Source organism: Sinohyriopsis cumingii, chromosome 3 (genome assembly GCF_028554795.1).
Source record: "Sinohyriopsis cumingii isolate HCF-2022 chromosome 3, ASM2855479v2, whole genome shotgun sequence".
Taxonomy (NCBI): Eukaryota; Metazoa; Mollusca; class Bivalvia; order Unionida; family Unionidae; genus Sinohyriopsis; species Sinohyriopsis cumingii.
In genome coordinates this window covers 3,044,362-3,067,772 of record NC_142963.1, presented here as the reverse complement: position 1 = coordinate 3,067,772, position 23,411 = coordinate 3,044,362, and the positions used below count along the sequence as shown (strand labels likewise).

Here is a 23,411-nt window from a genome sequence, read left to right as displayed (position 1 = left end):
TTGTTTTTTTTTCTGTTGCCTGCCATTTCTTCAATATTTCTCTACATACTTTCTCTTTCTCATCAATCTGATCAATGTATTTCTTGCTGATTTCTCTTCTTTCCTTCCCAGCGGAGTCCAGGTACTTGCTCTTTTCAACTTCAGACAATAAATTCAACCATTCTCCAAACTAGTTTTGAAAATACATAACATAACTTTCATTACATAATTTTTACCCTGCTAGTCAATACCTAGTAAGAGCATCTAAGACTGCAAACACCCATGCACTCTTTTTGGAAACTTATTATGACGAGGAACTGGCTGAATTTTAGCATGTAATGGTTCTTCTATGTTAGCAAACACCCCCCCCCTTTGCAAATGATGACTTGCAGCTTTAATGAGCAGAGTGTGCCATACTAAAAAAAAATTGCTGAAGTTTAAGTGATATATGATGATCAAATGAATGTGGATTTATTAGTCTCTCATAATATGATAGTGATGACCGTTTCTTCTAGTTTTCTTCAGTATCTTTCTCATTCATAAAGTGTTTTAAATTCAACATAACAGCCATTATTATCATCAGCTTCTCTAGCTAGACATTTACAAGCAGTCCTGACAAGTCTGCCACTGCCACTCTCCTCCTTTTTTGTACATCCAGATGTCTCTGTATGTGCTCCAGCACCTAAACTAGTTTCTTTAGCATTTTACTCCCAATTTCTAATGACATTGTTTGCAGTTTCTGCAAAATTTACCAAAATGTGCAAATCACAATAAAAGTTATTGACTCAGGACTATTTCCTGTTCAGGAGTTGACAAGAATTCCAAATTTTCTTAAATTGAAGGAAGCAATTCTTCACAATAACTTTGAAAAAGCTGTTGAAATTTCTTTAGCAACTCTATAGGGCGTTGTATTTTTTTTTTTCAGATAAAATCTTATTTCCTGTTTCAGTGTTTGTGCAATCACTTTTGTCATTTGTTATTGTTTGTAGGGTCTCTAAACATGTTTCAGAGCTTATCTTTAGGTTTCACTATTCTACCAGTAAAAAATTTTTTTTACACTCGACATTTAATGTTTTTTAAATTAAATTTGTTTTCAAAATATGGGGCAACCTCTTGACATTTTTTCAGATCTTGTGTTGTTTCAGTCTTGTGTTTTAAAAAATTCTTCACTTTTTCTCACAACACTTTTTAATGTAGTGACAGTATTTGACAATACTTGAACTTCAGCATTGAGCTACAGGCTGATAGATTCCTCTGATTCTGGGGTTGTTGGTGTTTTTTGGATAAAACTTTCATGTGTTGTACAAAATATTTCTTGTAAAATGTTTTTTTTTTTTCACCTCAATTTTGTCCAAGTTGTATAATAAATAATTTCTTAGGTATGAATTTCCACAATCGTAATACAATGACATATCCTGTAGAGTACATGATTTACTTGTTTAAATTGCTTCCCTTAATTCCAAAGCATTTTCATTTGTTATGTGTCCTGACAAGGTGAATGATAGAAAACTATCAAGTTTATGTACTAGCGCCATTTAAAATTTGTTGTAAACTTTGGTGCTTAAAATATCTTCTGTAACTATGGTCTGAGTTGCAACTATTTGCTGTTAAGCATGTTCAACAATAACATGATTAGGTTGGAACATGCTACCTACCTCCAATAACTTACGCTGTATTAACATCAGATGATTTCACAATTAATAATTAAAGAAGTAAAGAAGACATTTATTGAGTGATATTTATTTCTAAATACAGTCAAACCTGTCTAAATCAGCTGCCCGAGGGAAGGACCAAAACTGACCTCTTATAGCAGGTAGCTGCTTACTACAGGTCAAATCATGTTGAATTCAAGATGAATTTGAAAACATGGCTGCTTAATGCAGGTGACTTTTTAATATAGGTGACCAATAACACATCTTGACTACTAGTACTTACAGCCATGTAAAATGTTAGATCTTCTACCTAGGTCCATGTTTTAATAAAGAACCAATGTCAGCATGTTAATACAATTTTCATCCAGAATACATGATGATAATTAGTGATGTTTTATTGCAATAGAATTAACCATTATTGCACTTTATTTTTATCCTGTACAGTTTTTACTTTGAATTTGGATGACTCCATTTATGCTACAAAGAGTCATAAAATCATTGCATTCATGCTTCACAGACTAACAGTTAACTGGTTATTAGTACAGATAAAGCAATTGTCTTATTACCTTGCTGGAGGCAGATGACCATTTACTCAGCCTTGTTCTCCTTGCTCAGATGCTGTTAATGTATCTTTTTCCTTCAGTTTTCTGTTGACGTTATATCTGTAATCAGAACCAAAGTCTAAACTGCTGTCAGAATCTGTACCCTAAATAAATATGTAAATTATTTTGTTAACATATGACCGGAATTGATCTTTAAATATTGCAACCTGTAAAGGCATTCATCAATGGAATTGACACATGTAACTTTTTAATGAATGTGGTGGTTTACTGCAGGTAAACTTATAATACCAAGCATTTAAATAACTGTAACGCTAATATTGTTTTTAGATACACTGTAAGTGTCATTTAATTATAATGACAAAACATACCTTCTCAGAAGGCTTCTGCTGCCTTTCCTGTCCCTTTTCTTCCCTGTCCAAGCTTACTCTAATGGAAGCAAATGTAAATTCGTTTGATTGAGATGGTTGGATCAATACTTGGACTGAATCTTCTGTCTCTATATATTGAATGAAAGAATCTGATTTCGCTTCTTTTGAATGCTTGGCATATCCCTGTGGGGACTGAGTCTCCTCTGAGCTGAAAATACCTTGCAAATGGGACATCTATAGATTTTGATTAAAATCTAAAAACATTATTGTAGGATATAGTTGGATATTACAGAAAATATGTGGGGGTGGGGTAGTTTCTTGCAAAGCTTTCTTGAGGTGGGTCGGAGTATCTGTAAGCCTGCTCAGTAAGAAAAAGAAATTCCATGATATTCACAAATACCTGAAATGTCAATGAAATAAGTGATTTACCAATTGAAAGTGATAGACAAAAACACCTTTAATTATTAATTAACTTGCTCAGGAATACATCCTTTCACTGTTAAATTCAATAGATGTTCAGAGAATGTTCTGCTTTTATGTTATTTCTTAATATCATCATAAGTTTACAATATAATAATAAAATGAAGTCAAAATGAATCAACAATAACAATAGCATAGGAGCCCAACATACTGAATTTTCTACTTCCTGTATCCAAACAATGACAGTTATGACATGCATCATAAAACTAATCAAATTCAACAAAATTACATCAAATTTTAAATAGAAAACTCTACATATTGCCTTAGATGAATGTTTTGTGTTTAAAATTAAGCCAATTTTTCCTTGGTGCAACAGTTCTACCCGATACGTTCTGGAAAGTCTCCGATGTTATCTGCTCCAAATGTGAACCATTGACCTTTCAACTATAAATACAGTTGGATGGAATAATGTCTGTTTTTTGCATATGGAAGTGGGGAAAGTACCAGGTGTAATGAGGTTGCATTTTGAGAAAATGTTATTCTTGATTGCCAGCACTCTTTACTGGTGCTGCCTGTTGCTACTATTTCTGTTGTAAATAGATAATTTGCGTATCCCATGAATCTGCTTCCATTTGTTATATCGTTGTTTCCCCTGATTTGACATAGTGTCATAAACTCCCAGTTCTCAGAAGAACATGTAAGTGATGCCATGAGCATAACATTTGTTTACACTAACCAAAATGGATTCATATTGACTTCAAAAATGTCATATGTCAATACCAGTTATAAATTGAAACATAGGTTCCTACCATGAATAAATTCCATTTGATTATAGTATATACCTAGCTCCCCACCTCTGTAGTTTGTACCCCACTGCTCTTTTTCAAAGCAAAGAACTGCATGGATATAAAAAAATGCACAAAACTTAGTAATCTCATTCATCAGTTTGCAATTTCTAATCTGAGGGTCGATATCAAGCTATGTTAACAGTAAAAAAAATCAATATCCTTCTTGATATTTATTTTAACCTATTTAATTTCTTCATTTCTAACTAGTAGTAAGAACAATAATAAATTCATAATAAAACCTTTCTCCTGTAACTTCATGTCTTTCATCTCAGGTTATTTGCACTTGTAGCAACATGAGTTATGAATCACGCCAGTAAGTTTAGAAGTTCCTAAGCAGTCTATTCTTGAGACTTGATATTCTGCATACCAGCATTGTCAGATAATTTTTTTTAAAAAGTTCATCACCTAAATCTAATCTATTTTGCTTTCAAGTTAAAAATGTTTTTATAAATACCATGGTTATTTTTCCCAGTTGGATTCTTTTACTTACTGAGAAGACATCTCTAACAAAATCAAAATATTGATAAAAATAGGAACAACTTGCGGAATGCTAAATTACGTTTCTTATTGTAAAACATCCCAGATTCATAATTTCTGTTTAAAAAATTAAGTGCAGAGAAGTCAGTTTACATGAGTAGAATATACTCTACACCCCAACTTGCAGTACTAAAATATACTGGTTAAAGTGAGTATTGACCAATACCTTTTTAGATATGATTTATTTACAAGCATACCAATTTCAAATATACCAAGACAAGGACAAGACATATAGAAGGCAGATCTATATAATACGTGTTAATGCATCAAAAGCATTAATCATCTAAAAGGAAGGAAAATCCATCCAAAACTGAGGGCAACCATTAGCTACAAACATATATACGAGACTTGAAACTAAACAATAAACATTCATTTGATTAAGGTAGCAGGAGTAAATTATGGTATTTGTTTGTGTTTGCATATGGAAAATTTACACAATAAGCTCACAGACCCAGTCTTTAATAGGGACATAATATTATTAAACTCTGAGAGTGTTAAAAATTATTGGGGAGAGAATTCCATTGTTTACCTGCTGCCTACCCAGTGTTTATAATATAATAGTACAAAGATATTTTTAATCCTCCCTGTTAATTTAAGTATGTTGGATGGCTCTTGTTTAATATTTTGATTAGTTCCTGTGAATGGCATTTTAATGAGGGAGCACTGTATATACTCAGGAAAACTTTTCTATAATCAAGGGGTCCTATTTGCTTCACACCTTGAAGTCATGGTTCATCCCAAATGTAACAAGATAACCGGGTGGGATTTCGGATTTACAACAGAACACTTTTGATGGTGATACAAATACAATGTTTAATAAGGAACGACTTGAATAAGCAATTAATTAGGATTAATATGTGTGTGTATATGATCCAAATATTGGATCAATTAACATAAAATGAAAAGACTTAACAATGAAAATATGAATAAATGGCTTTACACAGTACAAGCACAAGGAGTGAATGATTCATAACGGTTTCACAATGAAAGAATGATGTGTTTTACTCAAATAGTAAAGAATGTAGTATTTTATTCATATAGTAAAATGTATTTACTCAAATAGTGAAATTATGTAAACAAAAATGGACGGCTATACAAATTATCTTTACAGTCCCCAAAACGGGGTTTTACAAACCCTAAAAATTAGCCCACAGCTAAAAGATTACATGTATGAAGTTACACTTCACCGCCAGTACACTCTGCTACCATCACTCTGACCAATCAAGCCATCAGTATTCCAGGTTGATCAATCAAGCAGTCAGTGCCCACCAATCTCATTCAGCAATGCCTGATCACCTGCTACTTGACCAGCAACACTGTTTATTCACCTCTATGGCTGCAGTGGTTCAGATTCACAGCTGCTATGGTCAACTTCTAGGGTCCACTCCGATAACTGATCATTTTCGTCAACTCTACAGCTGATCACTCTGGTCACTCGGATCAGCTGAAAATATATCTAACACCATGTACTATACATGGCATGGGCATATATGATAAAACATAATGACGTTATAGATGGTAAGTTATACAGATTACATCATTGGCACAATTACAAAACAACAAACAGGCTCAGAAGTAAACCTATCCGTGCCCGAAAAGAATCCTATGGTACTAAACGTTTCTAAAAAATGCTGCTTTATATTGCTAATATAAATACCTAGCTAAGTCACAAATCAGAATAGAAAATATTTGCATTATACTACATAAACCGAAGCTACATAGCAAACACACAAAACTAAATGTGGTAGTACAATAGTTATAACTTATACACAAGAAATTAATAATTCACATACCTCTACAGCTGAATATGTGCAAGTCCTTAAAGTAGACCTCTCACTGACAAGACATTCTGTAATGTGAAGATTTAATCTTACGGTGAGGCATTTATACACAGACAAAGTTGTCATACATTGTCTATGCGCTGGAAGCATTCTGTTTTTCTCACTGAAAGCACTTCACACGTGTGGCATAGGATAAACCGAACTCACTGTTTTGAAATATTCTACAATATACATAAATCACCCTCAGGTATCGTTGTACACAAAAAACAAAATCTGAGTACATGTATTTAATAAATAAAAGTATTTATACAATTCTGTGACACCAAATACATGTTGCTCTGTATGCTAAATGCAATGCAAGTCATCAATTCACATTGTTTCACATCAGCCCTTGGCATATGTAACTAGCCAAACTGTTTTGAACAAGTACTGGTGAGAGAACTGTTATGAGACCTTTTGGGTATTCATGACTTCCATGATATCTACATGCCATAATGCTAATGAAAAACATGTTGGAAAGGTTAAATTGGAGAAACTTCCACATGATATGTGTTGTTGTGTAATGAGACAACAATGATTTATTCTCAGTTATCTTTCTGGGTAAAAGTAATGAAAAATCTGAATGGGTCAATTTCTTTCAACTGCATTTAATCAGACCACACCAGTGGCCTAGTGGTTAGAGCACCTGCCTTGGATGCGGGAGGTCTTGGGTTCGATCCCTGGCCAAGTCATACCAAAGACTTATAAAGATGGTACTAACAGCTGTCTCACTTGGCGCTCAGCATTAAGGGGTTAGTGTTAGGACTGGTCGGCCTGGTGTCAGGATAATGTGACTGGGCGGGACATCATGCTAAATGTCTGCAGCATGATGCCCCAGTGCTAGACATCACTAAAAACTGTCACACTGCAGACATCATAGCGATATAAATGAAAAATTGTTAAATCTGTGCCAAAATTCCAAATCACACACACACACACGCGCATCTAATCAGATACCAAAGCAGCCGATATTATTTCATCCAGTTACATATTCCAAGGGTAAGCGTGGAACACAGTGGATGGATAATCCTTGGTTAGCAAAGATGGTTAAGGAATTTATCTTGGCAAGTACTGTATCCTTAACATGAAAATAGGTCACTGCAACCTATAATTAACACTTCACTGACTTTGGTTAAATTTTGCATCTGGAATTTCCAGGCCATCTATATAGGTCTTTTTCAACCATTAGTATTTGAGTTAGGAATTTTGTATGTAAGTGAGAGGGGGACCTTTATTAAGAAATGGGGCAAATTTATAACAAAAAGCACTGTTTTGCAATAAAAAGACTTGTTCACCAATGAATTTTGGAATTTAATCTTTTTGGGATGAAAGCACATTCATAGGTTCATTCTAAATTAAATAAACAGAAAAGTAAGTGCAATAAATAGAATAAAAACATGAATTAGAGTATTGTATAGTTTGTTCTACTCAGCATCGCGAATAATATCTGCATCAGTAGCTCAGTGAATTTTCAGGTCAGCAACGTTAAATGTAGTTTAAAGTTTTGCACACAAAGTATTTCCTTACCATCTGAATAAAAAACAACATAACACAGCTCATTAAATACATGCAGAAACATTGTTGTCAGTTTATGTCAAATTCCTCTATGCTGCCATGACCTATGGAAGAGTCAATTTGTTTATTAAGGAGTGATAACTTTCCTATTTAGTCATATTTGGTTGCATCTTTTTTGTGATTTCTTTGCAGTTGCATCCCAATACATGTACTTAAATTAGGTCAGACAATACTCTTCTGGCATCAAGTCTTTTTATTGGATCGAAATAAACAATTTTCATTCATCAGACAAATCACAACCTTGACAGACTATAAGTAGGAATTTTAAAAGTTTTTCATTGATAAAAAAAACTATCAAATTTTTGTAAAGGACAATTTCATTTGAAATCTGCATCTACAGTCACTCATTTTCAAGCCCATATGTTACGACAACATCTTTTATGGAAGTAGTTAGTGTAGTAATTAAGCATTAAGACAACTTGTTACAGAATTTATTCTAATGAGTAGCATGATAATGAAAAATATGCTTTTAAATAAATAAGTGTAACCTTCGATATTAGTGTAAATGTTTATTATTTTCTTTCTAAAGTTATTTTTGCAAAGACTATAATGTAAATAAATTCAGCTGAAAAATAAACTGGCACTAGGACAGTGACCATGCATATTCATGTTTAACTTTACAGTTATTATCACCATGATACTGTCAAAAATTTTAAAATGTGCACCATACTATCTTTCTGGTATATTCAGCTCATACACCTGTTATGGTTAGATATGGATTTAGTGGATATAAGTTGAAGGTTCCTTTGACCCTTTTATAGTATAGTTTTCCCAGACTGATAAATCTTGATAGCAAAGTTTTCTTGCCAGATGCTTCATGATAACATGTCACTGTGAAGGCGGAAGTTTTGTTATTTGTTAATACTCTACTATAGTGCATATATCCAAAGAAGGCTTGCACAAATTAATGTCTGAAGAAGAGAAAAAAAGTAACTCCATACTTCAGAACCTAAAGGTCATCCTGTTGGTATTCAGACTTGCAATACTTACATGATAACATGTTGGATCCATGATCAACTATCATTTTGTAAAATTTGTAAACTTTTTATGAGCCTTTTGTCATATTTTTATCCAGCTATATATTAATGTTAGAATGTGTATACTTTGGTAACAGTCTGGCAAGTATTCAAAGGACAAATCATTCCTGTCTGGGTTATAGTCGCTGAATTTGAAACCTGTTTCAGGTCAGTTGTTCCAATAAACTATGATTCATAAAGAAAATATTATCGTATCTCAAGACCATTTATAAATGCTAATTGAAATTTCTATAGTCCTTGTGGTGACATCATTTCCTCATTTTATATGAAATCAGTCTTGGGTAATATCCTTGACCACTCAGCCACTGTCTTCAGCTTGTTTTAGTACACTATATATGGCATATTCCTCAGAGTAGAGATGGTAAAGTACATATAAGTATATTTTTTATTTTGGTATAGTTGCACATATTTTGCTGGAAATAACTTACCAATGGTAATTTAAAAGGACAGAGCCTCGAGTGGCCGAGTGGTCTAAAGCACTTTCCGTTACGGATCACTGCCATCTCACCTCTGTCTGTGTGGGTTCGAGTCTAGGATTCGGCCAGTGTGGGTATGAGAGAAAGCTTGCCAGTAGCTTCTCGTGGGTCGGTGGTTCTTCCCGGGGTTGTCTGGGGTTCTTCCTCCACCATTAATACTAGCCGCCATGCATAGCCTATCATGTGCTGAAAAATGGCGTGAAACCCCACAACAAGAACAAGAACAACAACAACAGTAATTTAAAAGTTGGTTGATATATGAAACTGAATTGAATTGAGGCATACCACATAATGATGATAATGTGGAAAAGGAGGTAAAGCCACATTGAAAACATGTAACCGTGATGAGCATTTGAAAGTGGAGGCCATGTTTTAGTGTTAGCTTCCATGTTTATGTTCTGATTTAAATTAAAAGCCAATTGTTATTCATTTATTATCAAAGATAAAGTTTATGATAAACTCTTAATATAAATGATATCTGTTTGCCCATAATACGGTTGCAATTATAATAAGTAGCAAGCAATCTTGACTGTATTGTTGCATAATTATTTGAAAATATTATAAAGTCCTTGAGAGCAAAGCAGTGCCATTGATTAGCAAGTGCTAACAATTACCTGTCTTATCTAGCTTGATCCAGCAGAACTTATTAATCTGATTCAATTTTTCTTCTGAGTTTTACTTTTTATACCTAATGAAAAAGTTTAATCTCCATTTTTTTCTGCATTGTATTTTGTTAGGTTATTAAAAGATGAAACTGGTCACCTCATCATAGAGTGAATAGTCATGACAGTTATAGTATGTGGGTTACATTGACCTTTTTCTATATGTGTGGTACCAATAGATTTTTACATTCATCATATTGATTCTGGTTTAAAAGTTGAAACATCAGATTTAATGTCATTGAAACATGAAATATGGGTAGCAGTGACCTACTTGTATAATGAGTATATAGTACTCGTCAAGATGTTTCGTGATTCCAGGTATAGCAGTACATTTGATGCAAAAATCCTCTGAGGTCATTAACTAAGTGCAGAAACTTAACCAATCCAGTAAAATATGATATTGGTCACAGTAACCTTATTTTATTGTAAGAATGTGATGCTACACAAAATACTTAAGTCACCTAGATTGATGATTATAGCATGAAGAGTGCTTGAGGGATAAACTTAAAATGCAAACTTGAAACCAGTTCAGTGAAGCATGAAATATTGTTCAAAGCGACCTACTTTTATGTGGTTTTAGTACTCGTCAAAACATTCTGTATAGATCATGCAAAAGCCTGAGTTAAATGCAAAAACTTCTGGAAGAATATACAAATGTACAAAGTTAATCCCCATCCCAGGAAGTAAATACTATGAAACCCAATCTCAACTGTTGTTTAGGAAGATGAAAGATGGGCTATACGTATGTGTGTTCATCTGTATACAAGAGTTCTTTCTGTACAATGTAGAGGAGAGCAAAAACTGAATTTACATAATTCATGGTTTGCAATCTGGCCATACTGGTATTGGCTACTTTTTGTTGCACATGTAAATAGTAGGCACTAGAACAGTGGACTGTAGGCATATTGCCACTTTCGTAGTAATTAATCAGCGTGCTCACTCTTGCATGAAATATGCTTCTAATAGCAGTCATAATGGCAGTCACTCTAAAGTTACTGAAGCCTGTTACATCCAACAAGTAAAATGTGGATTTTGTAGATAAACAAAGAAGATAATTTTGAATCCAAAATTGTTAACACTAACTTGGAAGAAAAAAGAAACTTGACTTTCTTGGTTTGTATCAGCTTATTATAATACACTTGCTTTGATGTTGTAGAAAAGATAAACATCATTAACAAAACATGTGGAAAAATTGTATAGAATGCAAGTGTTTTAAATGATTTTTACACCTTTTTTCATTATTTGTTACAAGGAAAATATGAGATTCAAAAGTAATTTTCTTTTAGTTTTTCAGATCTGTGTCAGAAGTCAGCCTATTTGAAAATCATGAGCTATCCATATGGTGGAAATCCTGGTTATCCAGGTGGCCCTCCAGGTGGTTACCCACAGGCAGGTGGTTATCCTCAGCCAGGTGGTTACCCTCAGCCAGTTGGTGCACCTGGATACCCACAACCTGGATTTCCTCAGCCAGGTGTTGCACCAGGATATTCTGCTTACCCCCAGGGACAACAGGTGAGTTTCAACAAAGTACTGTATTGAAGTTGAAATAAATATGTAATAATTCTAATTTGAGTGCCTTTCCATTTGATTTCTGATGTAGGTGCTTCCAAATTTTGTTCCAGCAATGCAAAACAAAAAGTGGAAAAAATGTACCAAGAAATGTTTCCAAATCACTGGCTTAAGAGGACCATTTATCAAAATAATGCACACTGATGCAACAAACAAGAAAATATTTCATGCACTTGAGAAATTAAGTAAAAATCAAATAGAAAACAACAATACTCCTCTCCTGAAAATCTTAGGATGATTCAGTTTTGCAAGCAAATACAATGTACTGAAACTGCTCCGGTGGCCTAGTGGTTAGAGCATCCGCCTCAGATGCGGGAGGTCATGGGTTTGATCCCCGGCCAAGTCATACCAAAGAAAAATGGTACTAACAGCTGCCTCACTTGGTGCTCAGCATTAAGAGGTTAGTGTTAGGACTGGTCGGCCTGGTGTCAGGATAATGTGACTGGATGGGACATCGTGGCGATATGACTGAAATTTTTTTAAAGCTACATTAAAAATCCAAATCACACACACATGTACTGAACACATTAAAATATGCTTGTAAATAACTAAAAACATGACATTTTTTAATCCATAATTTTTCCAAAAGTTAGATTTTTCTCCTAACATCATTCACAACATCACATTTAGCAAACACATTGGTATACGTGTCACATGTCAAGCATGATTAAAGTATTTTAAATACAGTTTGTAATATCCAGCATTAATTTGTGACAAATACAGCTTTTTGGGAAAATAATGATAATGATAATAATTTGTTGAATTATTTTGTCATAAAAATATAAACACGCTGTTAATGTTCAATTTGTAAATGGATTATCTGTGAATTTGTGTACATTCTTTGCTTATGGAAACTATTGAAGTACTGTTACAGTAAAAATAAAAAATACCATGGTACATACCATCAGAAAAAGATACAACTGCATACCGGTAATACTGCACATCCCTGTTTAGTACCAAAATGGTTTTTGCTTTGAATATAATCGGGTAACATTTGTGTCTTTTTTTACCCAAATTTTTTAATCATTTTACCTAAAGGCATGCTTTTCTATATGTCCTGATGTCAGTCAATGTCTAATATTTTTTCCTATATGTCCTGATGTCAGCCAGTGTCTAATATGCTTTCCTATATGTCATGATATCAGCCAGTGTCTAACATGCTTTCCTATATGTCCTGATGTCAGCCAGTGTCTAATATGCTTTCCTATACGTCCTGATGTCAGCCAGTGTCTAATATGCTTTCCTATATGTCCTGATGTCAGCCAGTATCTAATATGCTTTCCTATATGTCCTGATGTCAGTCAGTGTCTGATATGCTTTCCTATATGTCCTGATGTCAGCCAGTGTCTAATATGCTTTCCTATATGTCCTGATGTCAGCCAATGTCTAATATGCTTTCCTATATGTCCTGATGTCAGCCAGTGTCTGATATACTTTCCTATATGTCCTGATGTCAGCCAATGTCTGATATGCTTTCCTATATGTCCTGATGTCAGCCAATGCCAAATTGCTCTATCAGTGTTTTCTTTTTTTTGACTGGATCAGCAGAGTTGATGTTAATATGCAATTTAAGTCTGTCATGCTTTAAACAGTTTCTCTTGACATCATAATTTTGATATTGTTCACAAAACTGAAGACTTTTTCACATTATGCCATAGATGGTCTCACAACTAACATGATTAGCAACAATTTTACAATTCCTGTATTTTCACATGCGGAATCATTAACCATTTGTCTGACCATTTGTTGTTTTATTTGTTTTTGTTTTGTTTTCTTCAACTTTGCTGTCAACTTTCAGGTTGATTACTGTTTGTATTTCATAATGATCTGTAGGAAAGAGTGTTAAGATGTTTTGGAATAGTTTCATTTCTGAATGCCTCATGTTGCTCAGTCAAAGTAAAAAGCAAATGAAATCATAAAGTCATGTTTTTGTTGTTGTTATTTACAGTCAGTTCAAACAATAGCTTCCCATTTCATAATTAGTTCATGTCATATCACAGTATCTTGATGGTTGTGTCACAATTACAGAAGACCTCATGTATCAATACAATCAGTGGATACCAACTTATTGAACTAAATTGCTTTAAAAAGTTTTATAATTATCTTTAATAAACAGATCCTCATCTGGGGGGATTAATAATTTACCAGTGTCTTTTAAGAACTTAGGAACAAAAATGCCACATTTCATTAGCACTCTCTACTATTAATCAGGTTTATAAAAAAAATACTTTTTTTATATTTTAGTGACAAGTCGAACAGGCAACTTGCTTTGAATATGGGGGTGGCCTGATCTTGATTTAGTTTAACACTGGTGTTAATTGCCTTTAGAGTTTGCTCTGGGAAAAGGGTGGGGTAGAATGAGGGCTTTCGGCAGAAATCATTTAATGTTTTGGAGGTATTTTTAGATCAAGACTCTTAGATCACAGATATGAACTGTTATGATCAATTCACACAAACTTGACATAGTTATACAACTGTACTTAGAAATAAAGCTGTCAAAATTGTAGAAATCCTCTACTGGATACCTATTGATCCTCATTATTAGTTACCAGGTACTGAAGCAAAGGTAATGTATTGAATGTGTACAAACCTAAGTTAAGTCCATGTTTTTTTAAGTTCACAGAATCTTAAAAATATCACTACTTAATCAAGTTAATGTCATCTGGCACAAAGTCCAAAAAGTCATTTTCATTGTCAGAAAAAGTTCTGAAATCCTCCATCGTCATCTAATCATCATGGTCTAGTTATCATAAATATCTTTTGACTCCCCTTTCCTTGTCATTTGCGGATGCCTTTTTAGAGACCAAGCTTGAGCTTTGTATGTAAAACTGTGATCATACAAATTAAAAAATCTATTCGATGCTGCAACTGAACACATGTCATTTGTGCAGCAAAATCAAATGATCACCCTCTGTTACTTGCCACTGTACCACACTGGCTGCTCAAAGAGTAGTTACATTGGAAAACAAGCTGCAGGATTAAGGTCAGTTCTTTATTGGAAGACAACTTCTCCTTGGCAATGAAAAAGTACATGTATTTGCAGCTCAGTCCAAAGGATTGTCAAACTTGAATACAAAGTGAGTGCTGCCTTTACACGCACTTGTAGAAAAATTGTTTATGGTTAACGTGTACCCTATGGCTCATTTTATGACCTGTTGGTATCTTTACTCAGAAATCATCAGTCAAACAATAATCATGCTATATCAATAGGTCCTGATTGTTTTCATTTATGAGGATCTTTAATATCTTTAACACAAAGCATCTGGTGTACAAAGTCATCATGTTGGTGGGAGAGAAAGACATTATGTTGGTTATTGTAAAGGAGGCCATTTCATTATAATGCTAAGTGGAAAACATGAATTGCTGTAAATATTTATCAGCTTGTCTTGCAAATTTAGCTCTCTAGGAAGATCACTGGTATGTGTCTTTTTAATGTGCTTGGTAAGATTGATACCTGATGATTCATCAGATGTACAAAAAGACTAGAATTCATGATGCATTCTATTGAAAATAGCTATTGCCTTTATTACTACACATTGTTAATAGAGAGACACTCTTAAAGTAAATATGCATAAAACTATCAGGCAATAAATAAGGGCTGTTCCATTAAAACATAAATGGGACCCAGGGAATGCACTTTTAATGTAGGGTACTCACCCATAGATGCAATTTATAATTTATTTAATCGTTTTGATATGAACTCTGTGAAATCAAAATACCCTGGCATATACTTTTAAGAAACTGCCTTACCTGGGTACCATGTATACTTAAGTGGAACAACCCTAAGTGAAATATTGGGTGTGTTGGATTATTTCTCCAAAATTAATATAATATAGTGTTATGACTGTGGTCATAAACTAAGTAACAGATGGAAGCAAAACAAACAAGTTTTGTAAAACTTGACATCTAATTTAATTATTAAAGTTATAAAATGACACTATAAGAGTAACTTACAGTATTGTGAACTGAATCTAAAATAATCATAAAAGTTGTATTTAAGTGCAAAAATTGAATGTTCTGAATGAATCAGTGTTATTCACCAGAACTCTTTTGAATAATTCACAGTTTTCCCAGAGTAATGTTATAGTCTGGTCAGCACTTTGTAATTCCGATGAATAATCCTAAAAAATGTCTCCTGTCAAGTTATGACAGACCTCATTTCTCAATCTAATATTTCACAATAATTGTGCACATGACCTAATCCATCCAGTGGGAAATAACTTAATTATTCTAAGAACCCACCTGGCCCCACCAACCAGTGACACTTTCCCAAACTAGTCAACAGGTTTTAATATTAGAAACATAACTTTTTATTGATCTTTTACCATCTACAAGAACTGTAATGTCTTAAAATAGAATCTATACCCATACACAAAATTATCTATGTAATATCTTCTTATATATAATCACTACGATTTACAGTCATGAACAAAAATTACACATAATATAGATACAGTCATGTACTATGAGTTACAAAGAAAGATAGATATACATAACTCCATAGCAATACACAGAATCACTTCACTGACAGACACCAAGAAGATTTTAGTCTAATTTGACTACTTGGTGAACAGGTGAAGAAGTTGCAAAATGAAGATGACACTTAAGGCAGAGCTACTGGTAGTGAGAGATCCTACTTTCAAGACCTGCACTTCCCTGTCCTGAGCTCTCAGTTGTATCCTTGTTGAGATTTGCAGTTGCAGATCCTTTACAGAACTTGGCTGATTCCAAACTTTAATTTTAGGCAGTATCATCTAAAATGCAACCTTTCTTAACCAGTCAGCTCAGGGAAGGGATTGCTTACAAGGCTGGAAAAAAAATCCTTGTTTATCAGCCCAGGCAAGTTGAAAATTTGCTGGGCTAGTAAGATTATGTTGCTTGTTACCCAGAAACGTGTGTAATATGAACAGAAAATTTAGTTTCTTGTTGGATATCATGAAAATATTTGCTCCAGACAAGAATATTATTTGTGGATTTTTCCAAGACCTGTATTCAAGCAGTTTAGGATGGGTCATTGGTAAATTGAGATAAATTTTATATACACTAAAACTGGTAAATAACGTGTATTCAAGAACCACCCAAAAATAATATCCTTTGCAGACTGGTATATCTCATATCAATTTATACATGTAAATAAATTTGAGAAAAGGGTGTTAATAAATGCCTCTTTTACATGGAGGTGTTTGTTAAGATAGATTTCACTAAAGATAGCATGCACTTGGAACCTGGCTGGATATATGAAATGAATATTGAAGGGAGATAAGTATTATGGGAAGTTGAACATTACATTTTTTTCTCTGTCAGATGACTATGCCAACGCCTGAATTAGCCTCCTCAGCAGCATATGGTGGACAGCCTGGTGGACTCCCATATAGTGCAGCACCACCTGGAGGTTTTCCAGGACAGATGGGATATGGGGTAAATACCATCATTCTTACACATAAGATTATGTTTGATGATAAGCCAACCTCCTACTTTCAGAAAATTGTGGAGGGTTTCTTTCACTCCACCCCTCACTTTTCAAAAATATGTGTCAAGGCTGAACCCAATGGCTTATTAGTGAGAAATACCATATATATACACCTATAACAGTCTTGAACAAAAACCTAACCTCCTACCTTCTTCTTCCCAAGATGATAAAAAATTAAGATTGTTGAATTTTTCCTGGTCCTTACTCAGCTCAAATTCATCTACAAAAATTGGTCTCCATTCATCAGGTGAGTCACATGACTATAAGCGTTGGATAATCACTGACTTGTAGGTCAGAAAGCTGAGACATTTTTGGAATTCAAGATATGGATCTCTCTTGAAAGATAGTATAGAATTAAATGCTTATTATTTCCTCACAGATTAAGTTGGGAGTGAATGTAGCATTTTGCTGTTTGCTTGTTCGTCTGTTTGTTCATTATGCCCTCAGTATCTTAGACCCTTCTTCATTTCCACATAAGAAATTTAGTATGTGGATGCATCTCAAGAAGAGATCCTCAGTGATACTAAAACTTGTCACTTGACCTAATTTGCACACTCAAGTCACTTTCATATTTTCAGCTTTTTTTCATTACACCTTTAATATTTTGGACCCTATTTCATTATACATTAAAACTGGTATGTAAAAACATCTGGATGAATGTTTTCAACCATACCAATGTGGGTAAGTATGGCCTAATTTCTGTGTTTTGAACAAGTTTTTGAAGTATTTTGATTCAAACTCCATTAAGAAACTTTTGATGATGTATGATCAGAGAAAATCTTTTTAAAGAATTTATATAACAATTTTGACCCTATATATTATGGATTATTCAGTCTATGGTATTGCTTTGCATCCATTGTGAGTTATATGCCCATCAACAATTATTAAATTTCTTCCCCAAAACTGCTATCAAATCTGCATTAATGAAGGTGATCCACGGTCAGATATACATGTAGTCACCATTGCTAAAAAATATTGTTTTTGATAATGACCTAAAAAAAACTGCAGAACTTTATTTCATCAAATTTGACAGAAGGTGTCAGGGAACTAATACCTTTCAATTTTGCACCAATGATTCTGATTCAAATATGGATACCATTATAAATGTTGAAAAACTTCTCTCATCCTTCGACAATTGTTGTTTTCAACTTCTCAAAATACAACAGACTAGTTTCAGTAAAACTTGGCATATAGTATTCTCGCATAAAGGCCTTTGAGGTGTATGCAAGCAATGTCAATCCACCATCATCTATGGCCACCTTTTTTGCTAAAAGGTTAACAACCTTCAACATATTTTTCTCAAAGTCACTTATATATTTGGCACTAGGCATGAAAACCTTTCACTTTTGTACCAATATTACCAATTTGCCTTCAGATATTGCCAGTGATTTCAAAAGTAGAAAAACCTAGAACTGAAATTAAATAACTGAATAAGCTTTGACCAAACTTGACATAAAGAATCCCTGCAAGAAAATCTTTCAGTTTGATATAAATGATGCTGTTGTTGGTGTTTTGGGGTTTGTTTAACATCATTTCTCAGTGCAAGATAGGCAGTATATGCTTGCCAGTTTAACTGGTGAAGGAAGAACCCGGGAAAACTCTGGTAAGAACAACTGACCCACAGGAAGCTACTAACTGCTGTCTCACATATCCACATTGGCCAGGCCAGAGACTCGAACCCACATGGACAGAGGTGAGATGTCAGTAATTGATAAAGGCAAGTGCTTTAGACCTCATGGCCACTTGGATCCCCTATAAATGATGCCAATCCAGCATCATATATGTCACCTTTGCTCAAGATACGAAAACCATTAAATGGTTACTCCAAATCTGCTGAATAGAACTTGACAAGACTTGATAGCATCATGTAGACCTTTGAGATTTATACAGATCATGCAGATCTGTCTCCATATATGTCCACCATTAGTAACAATAGAAAAACCTTTAACTGAGTTCTCAAACACCACTCAGGAGAAATTGACCAAATTTGACAGCATCCCAACATAGGGGGCTTTCAGATTTTTACATATGATGCTGATGTGCTATTAAAAATTGCTGCCATTGCCATATATAGAAAATATTAAAATAACTGCTTCTTAAAAAAAACCTGTTAAATTGAACTTGACCAAACTTAGCATCTTGGCATAATGTACTTTCAAACTTACACAGATGATGCCAATCAGCTGATAGATATGTCCACCATTACTGCAAATGAAAATTAAAAAAATTGAAATGATTACTTCTCAGAAACTGCTCAGGAGAAATTAACCAAATTTAACAGAAAACATTCTAGCATGAATACCTTTTAATTTTTTACAAAGTGATCCCAATCTGCCATCAAATATGGCTCCTCTTAACTAAATTAGAAAAACCCTTTATCACCTTTTTCAAGAAACTGCTTAACAGTCTTTGATCAGATTTGACAAAGTTTCCTAGCTGGAATGTTTTTTCAGATTTATGGAAATGATGCTGTCCACCATTAAATATAGTTGTTATTAGAAGTGAAAAATATTTTCAGAACTTTGTCTGAAAATATTGCTGAACATAAGTTAACCAACTTTGACACAAAGCATCCTGGCATTGGGGACTTTTCAGTGTTTAAACAAATAATGCTGATGTGCCATCAGTTATGGATAAAGGTATAAAAACTAGTGAAACCTTGAAACAATTGTTTTCTTAACATCAGCAATCAACAACATTTGTAGGTATACACTAATGAAGCCAATCAGCTGTTATTACTTCCTATTGTAGTCCTTCAGTCATTCATACTTTTCTCTGATTTCTCCTGAAGATTTGCTAACCTATGATGAATATTACTTTAATTCAGTAGGAAAAGGAGCATTAAAGCCTAAACAGAAAATAACATGTATATTTAATTCAGTTCTTGGTTTTGCTTAGGATGACAAAGCAAACATATGTGATTTGGCTGGTTCTGTCATTTGCAGTGAGAATTCAAAATATGTAAAATAACTTATACTGATTTTTGGATATAGATTGTGTCCAAGATAAAGTCTGACAAAAGAATAGTCTTGGTGCATCCAAACTTAAAACTAATGTGCTGGTTTTCATTAAAAATATAGAAATATTAAAGAAGTATACAAGGAACTTAATGTAGTAATACCTGGAAACTAATCTCAGCAGAAATAATTCTACTAATCCATGTAGAATTCTTGGCCAACTGCTTTTGCTTTGGCTGTTAAGCAGATGACAGCCAGATGTGTCATTTCAGGCTTTTTCTGGAAATTCTTCTCTTTATGACCTTCAGTTATCAGACTAGAAGGTCACTTGTGCTATTTGCCATCATTTTATTCAAAATCATTTTTCATTTTATTTTGGTGGTTTTAGGCTGCTTCATATGGGTCCAGTCCCTCGTACAACACACCAATGCCACCACCAGGAGGTTACAACCCACAACCCCCAGCAACCAGTGGCTATAACGCACCAGGAGCTGGGTACCCAGGTGCCAACCCAGGCTATTCTACAGGTTACTCAGGAAGTCAAGTTCCATCAATGCCACCTAGCACAACAAGCTATGGGGGCACAGGCCCGCATGCCAGTAACCCTAGTGCAGGCTATGGTGGCACTGGTTCCTACTATGGTACCCCAAGTCAGCCAGCCCCCTCAGCCCCTCAGTCAATGGGTGGAGGTCACACTTCATATAGTTCACCACAAGTAGGAGGAGGTTCCTATGCACAGAAGGTAGGTCTTGGTATACACTTAGGATAAATCACACTCTTCACATTTACAAATACAAAGTTTTCTGAAAACTGTGCAATGTCAGATATGAGTAGCTTTGAAAAGCAGCACAAAACCTACGTAAATACAAGAGCTTTTGGATTAAGTTTGTTTTCATCAAATAATATAGATGTTTCTGTTTAATTTTCTTGACACTTGTGATATTTATAGTTACTGAAACTATAGAAAGTATTTGAATTATCTTCCACATTGGGAGAAAGATGCGTGTAAATGTAATATTATATAATCTAAATTGGAAATTTTCCAGAATACTTGGTGTAGTGAGATAATGACTAATTGATTAAATTAAATAAGAACATCATTATGCCACCATCCTTCCAGAGGAACACTGCTTTGAAATATAGTAATCAGCTGTCATTGACACTGTACATTCATCTCCTTTAACTACAGATGTATTTAATTCAAAGTTGAAAACTACTCCAGTAGTTTGTATTCAGAAAATTGTTTATATTATGATAAATGGAAGGCTAGTAAATATGGTAAATCCACAATATTTTATGTGTACAACTGGAAATACTAAAAGGTGAACCCATACTATCATACAAACATGACTGGAAATACTGATATACAAGTTTTAGTACACATAATCATGCTGACATGTCCATGTTGATGACCTTGCTAGATTTTCACACTTCCAGTAATGTTTTCAATGAAGTAATGGCTCTATGTTTAGCATTAGTATCTTCTACTTACAGTGTAGATGAAGGTGCAGTTAATATAAGGAAAGTTAGTTATCAAATAGTTTCTTTCAAATTAGAAAATGAAAACCTAATTATTATTTGTTTCATGTGCTTTCTTGTCAGACTGAAGGTACACTGAAGCCAGCAGCGAACTTCAATGCAGAAAAAGATGCACAGATATTAAGAAAAGCCATGAAAGGTCTTGGTAAGTATTGTACTTGTAACTTGACAAATCTACAGGCAAATCAGTAAAATTCACATAGAGCACTACCACAGCATTCTTACTTGGATTAAGGATGGCAATAAGTGACATCATATTAATGTTATAATGTAAACAGTAAGCAAACCTTAAACAGTGTGATCTTAACATTATGGTGTCAAAATGATGTCACTTATTACCTTTGTGACAGTCAGTTATGCCCATCACCCCTGCCAGGGTATAGGCCACCCACAAAAGATCGCCAGAGACTTCTGTCCTGTGCCATCCCCTTGAGCTGACTCCAGGTGTGACCCAGCTTAGTGATGTCTGCCTCAAGGTCACGTCGCCAGGTGTTTCTTGGTTGGCCCCTTCTCCACTTGCCTTGAGGGTTCCACCTCAATGCCTGTCTGGTAATGTTGGTTGGCAGCTTATATACGGTGTGTCCTTTCCAACCCCACCTTCTCTTCTTGATCTCGACTTCTACTGGAAGCTCAGAGGTTCTCTGCCACAGGTTGGTGTTGCTGATGGTATCTGGCCGGCAGATCTGGAAAATTCCTGTTAGGCAGCTGTTGTTGAAGGTCTGAACTTTCTTTATGGTCGACTTGGTGGTTCCCCAGGTCTCTGCTCCATACAGTAGGACTGACTTCACATTGGAGTTGAACAGACTGATCTTGATAGTCAAGGAAATTTCTTTGGAGCTCCAGCTGTTCTTGAGCTGTATGAAAGCTGCTCTTGCCTTCCTGACCCTTTCCTTGACGTCTGCATCTGTGCCACCCTGCTGGTTGATAATTCTGCCCACGTACGTGAAGGACTCCACTTCTACCAGGGGACTTTCATGCAGTGTGACTGGGTTGTTACTGACATAATTGATCTTGAGGATCTTTGTCTTGTCTTTGTGGATGTTGAGGCCAACCTGTGCTGATGTGGCTGCCAGTATGTTGGTCTTGTCCTGCATTTGCTGCTGACTGGGGGATAAGAGCGTTACGTCATCGGCAAAGTCCAGATCCTCTAGTTGACTCCATAATGTCCACTGGACCCCATTTCTCCACCCGTTGGTGGACATCTTCATAAACCAGTTGATGGTGAGAAGGAAGAGAAACGGCCACAGCAAGCAGCCTTGCCTCATGCCAGTCTGCACTAGGAAGCTGTCTGTGTGTTGTCCTGCATGAATGACTCTGCAGTATATCGTTGTTAGTGTTCTTGATCAGGTTCACCAGCTTGGTTGGGATGCTGTAGTGGCAAAGAAGTTTTCAGAGTGTCTCTTGGTCCACACTGTTGAATGCCTTCTCATAATTGACAAAGTTGATGTAGAGCGAAGAATTCCAGTTGAAAGATTGCTTGACTATGATGTAAAGAGTCGCTATTTGGTCCATACACAAGCCCATTTTCTCATCTCGTAACTAGGGGTGGATGGCCTTCTTTATCTTCTCCAAGAGGACCCAGTTGAAGACTTTCCTTGGTACTGACAGGAGTGTGATTCCTCTGTAGTTGGAGCAATTGCTGAGGTTGCCTTTCTTGGGGATCTTGATGAGGTATCCCTCCTTCCAGTCAGATGATATTTCTTCTTCCTCTCAGATCTTCTCAAAGAGGGGGTATATCATTTCCATTGAAGCCTCTAGGTCAGCTCTAAGGGCTTCTGGGATGTCATTGGGTCCAGCTGCCTTGCCGTTCTTCATCTGGGTGATGACTTTCCTGATCTCGTCTCTGTTGGGATTGTCAGAGCTTATGAGGAGATCTGTGTTGGCAGGGTGGATTTCAGGGGGATTTAGTGGTGCTGGCCTGTTCAACAGTTCTTCAAAA

The 23,411-nt window shown here is 35.1% G+C and overlaps 1 protein-coding gene across 4 annotated transcripts in view; it reads left to right on the top strand.

Moving 5' to 3' along the window:
- Positions 1-23,411, top strand: part of LOC149802354 (annexin A4-like) — a 74,016-nt gene that overhangs the window by 8,425 nt on the left and 42,180 nt on the right. For all 4 annotated transcript variants that reach the window (XR_016420028.1, XM_089951578.1, XM_089951579.1 and 1 more), the window contains exons 2-5: positions 11,224-11,449; positions 16,811-16,924; positions 20,322-20,675; positions 21,536-21,617. Coding sequence is in view for 3 of the 4 variants with exons in the window: in XM_089951578.1 (XP_089807704.1) it covers positions 11,264-11,449; positions 16,811-16,924; positions 20,322-20,675; positions 21,536-21,617 (736 nt within the window). In the remaining variant the exon portion in view is untranslated. The remainder of the gene's footprint in view (positions 1-11,223; positions 11,450-16,810; positions 16,925-20,321; positions 20,676-21,535; positions 21,618-23,411) is intronic.